General features: G+C 35.0%; 1 protein-coding gene across 1 annotated transcript; it reads right to left on the minus strand.

Moving 5' to 3' along the window:
* Positions 1 to 4,075: 4,075 nt before the first annotated feature.
* Positions 4,076 to 8,224, minus strand: LOC107916080 (mitochondrial thiamine diphosphate carrier 2). Its single transcript, XM_041102449.1, has 8 exons — positions 8,122 to 8,224; positions 7,618 to 7,796; positions 6,350 to 6,466; positions 6,028 to 6,139; positions 5,651 to 5,778; positions 5,251 to 5,403; positions 4,654 to 4,800; positions 4,076 to 4,556 (listed from the first exon to the last, which is right to left on the minus strand). The coding sequence occupies exons 2-8, from the start codon at positions 7,732 to 7,734 to the stop codon at positions 4,338 to 4,340; spliced, it is 993 nt and encodes a 330-aa protein (XP_040958383.1). The 5' UTR covers positions 7,735 to 7,796; positions 8,122 to 8,224; the 3' UTR covers positions 4,076 to 4,337.
* Positions 8,225 to 13,108: the final 4,884 nt, after the last annotated feature.

Below are 13,108 nucleotides of genomic sequence, written 5' to 3' on the forward strand. Positions count from 1 at the left end.
AAATTACATAAAGTGTAAAAGTTGAATTCTAGTAGCTAAAGGTATCAAATAGCTATGGAATTTAAAATTGGAGGTCCTTATATGGAAAATAACCCATTTAGAGGAGTTAGTAGATAAGGATGATTATTCATCATTGGAATTCAATAAATTATTAAGGTTAATTTTGGAAAGTAAATGATAAAATGATGATAAATGAAATAAATAATTAAATTAATATCATTTTCATCATCTTTCCTAAAACAAAAACATGGAAACCCTAGCCATAGAAGTTGAGTTCTAGCAAACTTATTTGGCTTAATTAGGTATGTATTCTTATCTCATTTTTAATGATTTTTATGTTTCTGAGATCGTAATAGCTTAATCTAGCTATCTTGGAGATTAATTTGTAAAAGAGTTAAAGTATTAGGGTTTTACCATGGACGAGTATAGTTGAATTTTGAAGTTTTATGGTAGAAAATGAAAGGTTGTTGTTAGATAAACAACTTTTGTCAAGAGAATTTTGATGAAATTATGATTTAGGGACTAAATTGAAAATATGAAAATTTTATTGAAAAATTCTGAATATTGTGAAATACATGGGCTACTATTGATATGTATGAAAATCGGTTAGGTTTGAAATAAGGATTAAATTGTATGAATTTCATTTTCCAAGCTTAGGGACAAAATCGTAATTAATTAAAAGTATAGGGGCAAAATAGTAATTTTTCCAAAGATGTGTGTTGGATTGAATTGAATATGAATTGTATTAAATTGAGTTAAATTCATTTGTATAGATCCAGGTAGGCCTAGTATGAAATTAGTTCGAGGAAAAGAACAAGTATCGAATTAGTAACTTACAAATTTACGTATACTTGTCGAGGTAAATTCGTGTAACTAAATTGTATATTTGTATGATTTAAATTTAATATTGTTGTGTGTGTGATTTGTGTAAATTTCCATGTATATTATTGGTAACATATCTGACAAGTATAGAGTCTCGTTTGAACCTTAGAAATTCGATGGATTCAAATGACATGTCATTAAGGTTCCCAGATTGGTTGTGGTCCTACATGTGTTGCGGACACACCACAGCTCTTATGAGCATCCCGATATTTGGCTGTTACGAGCTTCCCGATTGATGGCTCTTTTGTGCTTCTCGATTTATGGCTAGCATGAACTTCCTGATATACAACTCGATAAAGCTTCCCGTTACTTAGCTCACTTGAGCTTCCCGTTATATGGCTCAGAAGAGCTTCCCATTTACATCCTCGTATGAGCACATATGTATATGAATTAACGGATTACAAATTTGTACACTTTGTATGTACTTCCCATGTATCCAACGATATTTTAAATGGTTCGACGGGCAAAGTTCTATTATGAGATATTATGAGTTCGAAACGAACTATTACTCGTATATACATGAAGTACATGGAAATGATATTACATGATATACTGACGCTTGAATTTTTTGTTACTGGAATGTGAAACTTGCTTGATGACTTTGTTCATCCATGATTAAGGGTTATTATATGTGATTACTTGGCTAACATGATAAGGATATGTGTTTAGGTTTTTGGCCAAGCTAGTTTGGATAATTCTTGTATGCTTACCTTATATGTGAAATAATGGTAAGTTAAATTTCATGTTATACGAACTTACTAAGCTTAAATGCTTACTCTGTTTTATTTTCTCTGTTTTATAGTAATTCGGAAGCTCGATTTGGTTGGAAGCTGGTCGGAGTTACTTCACACTATCCATTGGCTCATTTCGGTATATATAGTAAATCAATTTAGGTTATAATGGCATGTATAGGCTAATTTGGCCAATGTTGGCATATAAACGTTTTGTTGAGATTAGCCATTTGTATGGCTTGTATTTGGTATAAAGTTGCATATAAGAGTATTTGGTCAATTTGGTAAGTATGGATTATTGGATATATGTGGTGTTATGTCATGTATAAAACTTGGTTTTGGCTTGGTTGATTGCCTTGATATAGATTGTTGGTGTCCAAAAATGTTTAGTTAGGCTATTGGCAAATTGGGTGAGAAATGTGGCTTGGAAATGGCCTATTTTTTTCCACACGAGCGTGTGTCCCCTGTATCTTTTAATTTGCAAAACAGAATGCTCACACGGCCTAGCACACAGGCATATGGCTTGCCCTTGTGACCCAAGTTAGAGAGCTCATAAGTTTGGACACGGGCTAGGATATAGTTGTGTGTCCCTATTTTGAATGTCCACACAGCCTGAGATACGGGCGTGTCTCTTGACCGTGTGAGACACATGACCTGGCCACACGGACTTGTGTCCCCTGCACCTTTGAGAACTTTAATATTTTTCGAAAAATTCTTTGAGTACCCGATTTAGTCCCGACTTGTTTCTAAAGTGTATTTTGGGCCTCGAGGGCTCACATAAGGGACATTATACTTGATTTCGATTGGTTTCTGATATGAAATATCTATTTATTTATTCTGTAAATTGCTTTATAACCCTGTTCCGGCAACAGATACGGGTTAAGGGTGTTACATTTAGTTAGTCATGGTGTAGACAATGGTGACACTTGTGGACTAAAAAAAGGTGGTTTGGAATTATAGAATATGATTTGTTTTTTTAGAAAATTTAAGTAATTGTACCTAAATTATTAGTTTGATTTTAAATTGGTCCCTATACCTCAAAATATTCTATTTGAATCCTTAAAAGTTTCACGATTGTTTCAACCATGCCATTATGTTAGCTCAGTCGTTAATTTAGACGTTGAATACCCGTTTGAATCTGACATGGAGCATATTTAAAATAAATGGAACAAATTGTAAATATGCATCTAATTATCACATAAATATGTTGGAGAGAAAAAGAAACGGTATAAGTAAAATTTAGAAGAGCCATTTTTTAAAAATTTTAAAATCATCAAACCCAAATTATTCATGCAATAGTTGCACATATATTTATAATTTGATCCACATATTTTAAATATATTTCACATCAAATTTGAATTAATATTTAATGCCCAAACTAATAGTTAAGCTGACAAAAAGATATATTTAATACGGTGTGATATTTCCAAGTTCAAAAACCATTTTAAAATTCCAGCCATGTATATATATAGACACATTATTAATTATTATAATATTTTTATACAGCAACAATTTAATTTCTGAACTTGAAAGCATCAATATCCTATAGTTTCTAAATTTTATATATATATATTTGTGTGTCATATTTATGTTAATTTTCGTATAGTTTCTTATTTTATATAAATTGTTATAGTTACTCAATTAAAAATGATTTTATATAAATTTTAATATGTGTATATTTACTTTTGGTGTTTTCAAGTGTTTTAATTTTCTTTATCATATATCTTAATACATCTCATATTTTACATCATTTGTAATAATTATTTATTATTAACTTTAAATTATTATAATATCATTTTTATAAGAAATAATATTATTTGATTTTCAATGCGAAACTAAGACATATTTATCGACACAGTTTAATATAAAAACAAAATTTTCCTCAATTGAAAAATAAAAAATTACTAAAAAGGTCGAGCCGACCAAGCAGAACACTCAAACTCCGGCTGAAAGAAATTTTTAAATCATGGCAATCACCTCTATATCAATTATCAAACACCTAGACCGCCTAAAACATTATTTTTGGGCATTTAACTCTACATCTTGAATTGCATCAAATAACTGCACTAACTTGAGAAATCGATGTAAAATTTTACCTTACTTTTAAAACGTATGTAATAAATAAAAAAACCTCCTGAAATTTATATAAATGAATTCAAGCCCGATAAACTTTGACAATAGATGTTTAAGAGCGTGGGAACATGTCAATATCTAATAAAATATAAATGATTACTAAGTAAAATTTATGTAATATATATATATGACACCAAGATTATACTACACAAAAACGATAATAACTACTGCATGGATTAAACAGTCAAGCGATTGAAAAAAAAAATCATCTGAAAATTTTTAGACTTAGAATAGGGATGATGTCAAAAATATGCAACTTTGACATGCAATATCTTGGGAATTTAATGGTTGCATAAAAACTGCCATACACACCAATGAATATGATTGCATAAAATAAGAAATAGCATTTCATTAATTTCAAACAAGTGCTAAAAAAGGTCACTCCGCTCTACATCTTGATTTCCAACCTCAAATTTTGTACTCTAAATATATGAACTTACTCCATGTAAGTTGATGACAATTTTATGCTATAATTCATGTTCATACTCCCTTTCCATCCTATGAGAGCTTTTCACAATTCCATGAAAGAAAACTAAATGAATTATCTAATGGATAATAAACAAAAAGATGAAAATCTAGTTAAGTTAAATTTCAAGACAAAATGGACTCTAACCAGTCTGATGTGAACTCATAAGCCACAAATGTTACAGCACCCGCAGGTGCAGCTTTGATTGTCGACGGAACAATTCCCTTATAAAGACCATGCCAACCCTCTGACTGCAAGATTCGTTGCAATGCATCAAACATGTTCTTATATGCACGATGGTCTACTCGAGCACCGTATTTTGGATGTCTCTGTAGTCCCTCAATCTGCAACCAACAAATGGCAACCAAGTTCTGTAAATAAGCAAAATTTGGAGATCAGGTTATGACAGCAATGCAGGTTCAAAAATGCCCAGAGATCTACCTGGAACCTTTTCTTGACTACATCGAGAGGATGACAGACAAGTTTCGCACAAGTACCAGCTGCTAGCCCGCAAATGAAAAGTTGAAAACTTGAAAGGCTATGATCTGTGGTTGAGCTTGTATTGAATGATCTTGACCGATTCCAAGTCTAAGATGATAAAAATGTAAAATCCAAGACCACACATTAAAAACAATTTTTTTTTTCAAAATATATATTCAAAGTTTCAGAACAAGACTAAGCATACACCAAGAACAATAAACATGTCAAAATATCCAAGAAATTTCGGTTTATCTAACAAGCACTAACTTTTGTCAAGTACCAACTGAGCTTAAATCAACATTCCAAATTCTGATGCAGATAGTTTGTAAGAAACAACATACTGAAAATGTATTATCTATTCTATGCATCATTCTATTGGAAAACCACAACACCATGTTAGACAATCAGATAAACCATTTTAACAAATAACATCTAAATCCCATGTGACTTATCTTAAAAGTAAAACACTTGAACAAGAAAAGAAATCCATATATGACTGATACTGAGCATTTTTCAGTAAACAGATCATTTCAAGGTATACATGGACAAAAATCTTACCATAGCCCAACGCTTAAATGTATCATATGTGCCGAACTGCAAGCCAGCATAAGGAACGATCTCAACCAATGTTGGTGACAACCCAGCATACAATCCTCTAAATCCACGAGTACTAATTATATCAAAGAGCGCTGATCTCATAGTGGGGTATACCTACATGTAATCAGGATGTGTCAAAGCAATCAACTAACTTGAAGAAATCAAAGCTTTTGCAGGTAACACTCATTGGGTGCATCAAAAGTTGGCATCCAAGAAATTTTTACAAATCACCTTATGTGTGCAAAGATACAGTTAAATTTCTTTTCAAAACAGGTTACGACCTCATAAACTTCCTTCATACAACTGAATGAACTGCTGTCAAAGCAGAAAAGAACATTATAGCATCAGTCAAGTGTAATACCTTAGGTTCACCTTGCGAAGCCAATATAGTCCGAAGAAGATCAAAAGGATAAGATCCAACAGTAGCTGCACAACCTGCTAACCCCCCACTGATGTAAGACAGGTAGGGGCTTATACTAAGGTGATCCACTGCAGCACCATAAAACAAGGCCATAACAAAGCATATCATAAGAAATAATATGAGGCTGCCATCTGATGCAATAAAGACAAACACTCCAATCTACCATATACAACATAGGAGGACATAAAGCCTATAATAATTTTGTATGCTTCTATATTAACTAGCTGTATGTCCCTGATTACTTTCAATATGTGACGTAACTTACAATTTCTATCTTTTCATCAGCATAGCGGAAGGCAATATCTGCTGTAAAGTACCTGTCTTGGAAGAACCAGAAGCAAATGTTTTCAATTTATGTAACACGGCAAATTGTATGGCTGTATATGGCATAACCATAAGTAAAGCTGGGACATTACCACGCCAAAATCCCTGTCATAAGAACCATATATTGAATTAAAAAAACACAAAAGAAAGCAAATCTACAGAATTTTAGGTAAATCAGCTTATAGGAAAGAAAAGGTTAACTAAAAATGCAACCAACTGCACAAATGAATGAGCTCTTTTTAAAATCATTCAGTCATAACCAGTAAAATAGAAGAGGAAATAAACATACAGTCGAAAAAAAAATGGCGCTCATACCGGTAAACCTTCTTCCCTCAATATATCCTTTGTTGCTTGAGACATTCCAGTGTACTTTGATGATCCCGAAAGATCTCCACGAAGCAAAGCCCATGAAGATGTTGGTTCTAATTGCACCTATACACAGAGAAAAATAACAACTTTCTTCATGTTGGCAACAACACATTAACATGCCAAAATAAATGAGTGTAGCTGAGATGAAATTCTTCAATGAAAGTAGGAATGTAAAAAGATAAACAAGTCCGTATAGGGCAAGGAGATAATATGCAGTGTGGATAAAATGAAGAAAGCACATTTACGAAGATCCAAACATGGAAAGAAGACAAGTAGCTGATCAAGTCAAAACATGTCGATGAAGGAAGGATTATGAAGAGGACAACTGAATAGGATATGTTCCTAAGTCAACTATGAAATATGATCCGATAGCCTGCATTAAATAGTGGGAAAAGACATGGTTTTGTTGTTTGACACCCAACAAAAAGAATTTGTATACCAAATAAGAAGCTTAACTTACAGTAAATATTAAAAGGATGATTCAGTTACATATTATGATCACTTCCCAGTTCCCACAACTATTACTTAATTCTTATCAAGTATATATTTCCAAGATGCAACATTACAAATTGCACTCAGTGGATTCAATTAACACTCTACTAGTCCTCACAACTTTCTCACTAAGGTGATTTTGCTTGGTTGAGTGGATAAAAAACTGACGAGAGAAAAAATTGAAAGGATTGAAGAGAAAAAAGACAGAAAATATACATTTTGCTTCTACCATGACGGGAAAGACTTTCATCGAGGTAAAATGTAAGAATATTATTTTACCATTATACCTTTTATAAGCTAAGATAAAATATAAGGTTTCAAAGAATATGAATAACCTAATAAATATCAAGTGTGCATACTTAACTCAAATTTCTCTAATTTTCTCCCTTTTTATCATTTGGTCCAACTTAAAATATTTCTAATTTGTGCATAATGGATAATAAAAAAAAATATCTTTTTTTCCCCTCTTGTCAATCTCACTTTTAAAATTCATTTTATTTCCAACTTGAGAATCCATCATTATCATATTTCACATTTACACCTACCACTTCTCTATTCACCCGATCTACCCTTCCACATTTCACCTATTAATTTTCATCATATTCATAGCAAATCCAAAACCCATAATTAATTTCATAAACACAATTACAGTCATTCCAGAATCCCTAACATTAAAATCAACTCCAAAAAAGAAGAAAAATAAAAAATCCATATTTTTTTACCTGAAATCTGATCTTAATAACATCAAGAGGAGAAGTAACTGTCCGGGATATACCACCGGAAATAGCACCGGCGGAGGCATCAAGCAACGCCCTTTTTATCTGCCCTGGCTCTTCCATTGCAAGAGCTATGCTTCTAGTTCAAAAAAAATTCTCTTGCTCTCTAGGTTTAGGCTATCAAGCTGGAAAAAAAACCCAAATATCAAAAGGCGAAAACGATTTAGAAAAATAGGGTTATTGAAGGTGGACGTAAGAGGGATCAAGCAAGAACACAAAACAGAGAAAGGTAAAGGAAACTGGGAATAAGGAATGGGCAGATGGTACAGTGAAAGGCCGCCATTGAAATTACTAAGTAATTCTTTAAGAGAAAGGAATGAGTTTTTTTTTCCTCTTTTGCCGCCTTATTGGATTGAGAGAGCGGCGACTTTGAAGTGAAAAAAAATAAACTCAAAAAACAGAGGAAAATACACAAATATTCAGAGGTCGAAACTCGAAAGAACAACAGACATTTTCATTATTTATTGGAAATGGCCGAAATCTGCATAACACCTCAACGTACGAGTCTTTTAGGGGAAAATTTTAGCAAATCATGTTTTTTATGGAGCGATTATACCACTCACCACAAAATGAGCTAATGTTAACACACTTTGCTAACGTGTTAAAATCGCTCCTAGCCCGTGTTTTTCCCCAACGATCATTTAAAAATTTGGCCGTTTTAGGGTCTAACCGTAAAAAAAAACTATAAAACCTCCTCCTATTTTCTTCATACAATATTTCTTCTAAATTTCTCAAAAAATCTCTCAAATTTTTCTCTAAATTTCTCAAAACTCTCTTTAATTAAATTATTTCCTTTAATTTTTTTTAAAATTATTTAGTATTATTTTTTTTATAATTTCAAAAATATTTGATCGTGTTAGTAATGGCCGGGGAATTAATTCGTCTCGATCATAAACATATATCCGTCGAACAAATGAAAATGATAAGGGTTAATTTTAATTTTTGAATATTATTTAATATTTTTTTATTTATGTAATTTTAATTAATTTTTATTTTATAGTTTTTTATAACGGTCTTTAGATCAGGTGTTACAATGTTATATTCATAATATGTCTGGTCCTCCATCGCCGTTGATAGAAAATTACTTGAGGGAAACGAGTTTTTGGCGCGTGGACAATATAGGCCGGGGGTGCAAGTTGGACCTGAAACTCATCAGCGCGTTAATAAAAAGGTGGAGACCCGAGGCGCACACATTTCATCTTCTATGCGGAGAGTGTACCATCACTTTGGAGGACGTGCAGTTACAATTGGGATTGTCGGTAGATGGGTCCATACTCACCGAGTCCGTTCAATCTGCTGATTGAGGAGCCATATGCTATGACCTTGTGGGTGCGATTTCGGATAATATTTACGAAGGTCAAACTGAGATAAGCTAGTTACGAGACATATTCCCGGAGCTAGGGAATGATTCGACTGAAGTAGAAAGAACACGATATGCTCGGGCATACATCCTTAAGATTATTGGAGGTTATCTGATGTGGACTTGTCACGAAACCTCGTACATTTGAGGTGGCTGCTGAAACTCGTTGATTTTAGAGCAGTTGGCGAACTTAGTTAGGGGTCTGTCGTGTTAGCAACATTGTACCGAGAGATGTGCGGGGCAACGCCACCAAATAAAGCCAAAATCGGAGGTTGCTTATCACTACTACAATCATGGACTCGGTTTTGCTTTCCATTTTTACGTCCTCGAGTAAACCACCCATATACATTCCCACTCATAACGAGGTAAAATATATATTAGATTTTACAATTATTACATAGATTTAAAATATAATTTTATGCTAAAAATTTATTTAATTAGGTGAAACCATTCGGCGAGTTATGTTGGAATACCTACTGCTCTTGAAGATATATGACTTCTATTAGACTAACGGTCGGAAGCGCATGTAAGTATTAAATAAAATATATATACATAACATAGTCGTTTCATATTTAGTATTTAGTATTATGTATATAACTAATTATTTTATCACGTTCATATAGTTTCAGTGGACACCATACAAGGATCCGGCAATCCGGGCGGTAATTCCGGATGAATTCTTTCAAAATTCGAACATTTGGCATGTTAAGGTCCCATTGGTCAACTATGTTACTGTCAAGATGCACTATACGGATAGAGTGTTGCGGCAATTTGGATTCTGACAACCAATTCCCGTGGCATCTGAGGTGCTCAATGATGAGCACAAAATTGACTTACGGCATTCGAATATGAATTGGCCGGTATTCTTCTAGGCATATATCGAAATTTGGAAAAATCTGTATGATCATATACCTACTCGCGAACCGATCATCGTTCCAGAGTTAGCGTGTTCGTTGGATTACATGCCATGTTTTAAGACCCATGGCAAGCCATATTTGCTGTTGGAAGAGCAGAGACGTCGACAAATCCATGTCGAAAGGGAACGAATGGGCCATTTAAATTCAAGGAGAAAGGATGTCGACACGGGCCCATCAACAGCGCCCACACAATCACTGGACCCAACGCCTCAAGCGACAATACCCACACCACAACCCCTTCAGATTATGCTAGGTGCGTATCCTAGCCCTTATATGTATCCTAACCCTTATATGTTTCATTTTCTTAGTCCTATACCAGGTTGGAACGCATGGCCCGGTGCATCTCCTTTCCCGATGACTCCAACTCAACCGACTATATATAGGTTATCGTCGTAGAAGAGATCGCACGAGGCACAATCGGGGAGCTCATCTCATTACCAATCTCCATCGCCTTATGGGATTCAAACACTTCCTCCATGGGTGATGCAAACATCTCCGCATTCTTTATTCTATCAAGGTGGGTCATCCTCCCAACACCCACAACCAGAACAACCACAACCCCCGCTGGAACAACCACAACCCCCGCCGGAAGCTGAACTAAGGAGGAATCCAACGCGTAACCGTCGACCACCCCTATGTGGCACTAATTTCAACTGGCACATACATTGATTTTTTTTAAATATATTTGTACAAAATGTTTTTATATTATTTCATTTAATAAAATAAAACTTGCTTTGAATATTTTAAGAGTAAATTATTTTTATATTTTGTCATATTTAATAAAATAGAAGTTTTTTTTTTTAATAAGGCAATAGAAATAATGCAACATAGTTTTATTTAAGCAATTATCAACTATTTTGATTTGGACATGTTCGAATTGTATGACTTGGGTTCCTACACAATCCGCACAACTTCTGTTGGTTAGTTATTTCCCAGATATCCATATTATTACGTATTCTACTCGAGTAAGGTCGACCTGTTGGTTTGCAACGCAATTCTCTATCCGGTAACAACTTAAACAGAGCAAGTGATACAAATGGTCACTTACGTTTATCTAGGACCGGTGGGAATACGTGTCTCCACGCATTGTACATGTATTCTATTTTGTACACTTCGTCGACATATCTCATAGGATCTAAACAAAGATTCTGACAAGCTGTAATTGCATAAGCGCATAGATAATGAAGTCCGTCAAACGTCCCACAGTCGCAAGTCTTATTTCTCAGGTGTACACGAAATTACCCATCGGTAATACCTTGGTTCGATCTGTCGAACTCCGTCACACGAAACCATAGGTTGTCGCAATCATGACACACTATGTGCATGTTGTTGGCCTGCGCCTTCGCCTTGTTAATTTCTTGCAATTCCTTTCGGCACCATATATGGCCTCCTTGCATTTGGCATTTATAACTCGCTGCTCGCTTTGAAAATAGTGCCGCCAAACAAAAATATGCCTTTCGCACAACCGAATTTATCAGCAAATGACGTGCTCCTTTTATAACATAATTTATGCATTCAACCAGGTTTGAGGTCATATGACCATATCGTAGGCCACCGTCGTATGCTTGTGTCCAATGATCGAAAAGTATGTTATAGAAGTAGTCTGCGCCTTGTTCGTTAACTGAATGCAAAATTGCTAACATCTCATGAAAATGGTCCTTATTGATCTCGTACCCTACCAATATAAGTTCATAGCGAAAATTACATACCACTCTTTCATTCAGAATAAATTGAATATTACAAACAAAATTATATTAGTAGAGACTAATTACCCATGCTGGTCACTTGTCGTCGTTCAGTGGTAAACCGATATTACTCGTAGTAGTTGGATACAACGTGCCTTAGACAATACCAATAGCGTGTGTAATCCCATAGGTTTCCCTGTCGCTCAATTGAGGCTAGTACTCTAGTGCCTCAATATGATATAACGCAGATATCAGGTTGAGGGCAGACATGCCTCCTTAACCTAGAAAGAAAGAAATCCCAATCATCACCTGACTCCCTCGGTGTTATTGCAAACGAAATTGGAAGGATTATCTCACAAACCATCTTGTGCCACAACTAGCAACAACCGATGGGTATATCTACCATACATAAAGGTACCGTCAATTTGTACCAATGACTTGTAATACATAAATGCATCCCAACATTGCTTAAAACTCCAAAACATACGCTTGAACACTTGGCATCCACGGAGCGATCAGTCGTTGTAGTACGCAGGGCCCGTTTCAAGGTCTGTTATGCAACCTGGGACATACCTCTCCAGCACCTGACACCACTGCCACACCTCATTATATGAAGCATCCCACCCACTATGCATATTTTCCAACACCTTTTGCTTAGCCAAGCCTTATAGTAAGAGGGTGTGTACCTCAATTGGCTACTAATATTGACAATTAATACTGACACAGAAGTCTAGGGATCCGTCTTCACCATCGATAGTATTAAGCTAACTATCATATCTGAATCCATCTTGGGATGATCTTGTAAAACACCTATTAATGAAGTACACTAAATAATGCAACATTAAGTAATAACAGTATTATTTAAAAACCTTAAACACCTAGTGATGTTGTATCGACAACGCAGGTATGTGGACTTTTGTACTTTTTTATCTCCCACAAGTCTATCTTTTTCCTAATTGAAGCCATGATTTTCCATGAACATGTACCGTCTTGCACTGTACACTTGGCCTCGAACTTTTCGGATTTGGATTTAACCACATGGTAGTTAACCCCGTTCATGATGCTATGTTGTTTCAATGCACCAAGAAAACTATCCTTACTGGAAAACTCCTTACCAACTTCCAATTCACCCGAATCCAATGACGAACTTGTACGATCACTCCTTCTGTGTGGTACATCAGGAAACTCCAACGCATCATCTGCCGATAGATTGACATTATGCATATAGGCTGGAGGCGAGTACACCCTGAATTGTGGATCTTCTTCTTCTTCATTTGAACTCTCTTCAATGTCTTCAGGCTCGGTTGGAACAGGCCCTAGTTAAGAAAATAATGCAACTTCTATACCATCGAGGCCAAGCTTTCGAGGTGGATACATATCGAACTCATCATCCAACCTACCATCATCTGCAACATACGAGGTCCCCTCACCGATGGACGTCGTAGGGAGTATATCATCCCTTCTTGTGGACGTTT

This window comes from Gossypium hirsutum, chromosome D10 (genome assembly GCF_007990345.1).
Source record: "Gossypium hirsutum isolate 1008001.06 chromosome D10, Gossypium_hirsutum_v2.1, whole genome shotgun sequence".
Taxonomy (NCBI): Eukaryota; Viridiplantae; Streptophyta; class Magnoliopsida; order Malvales; family Malvaceae; genus Gossypium; species Gossypium hirsutum.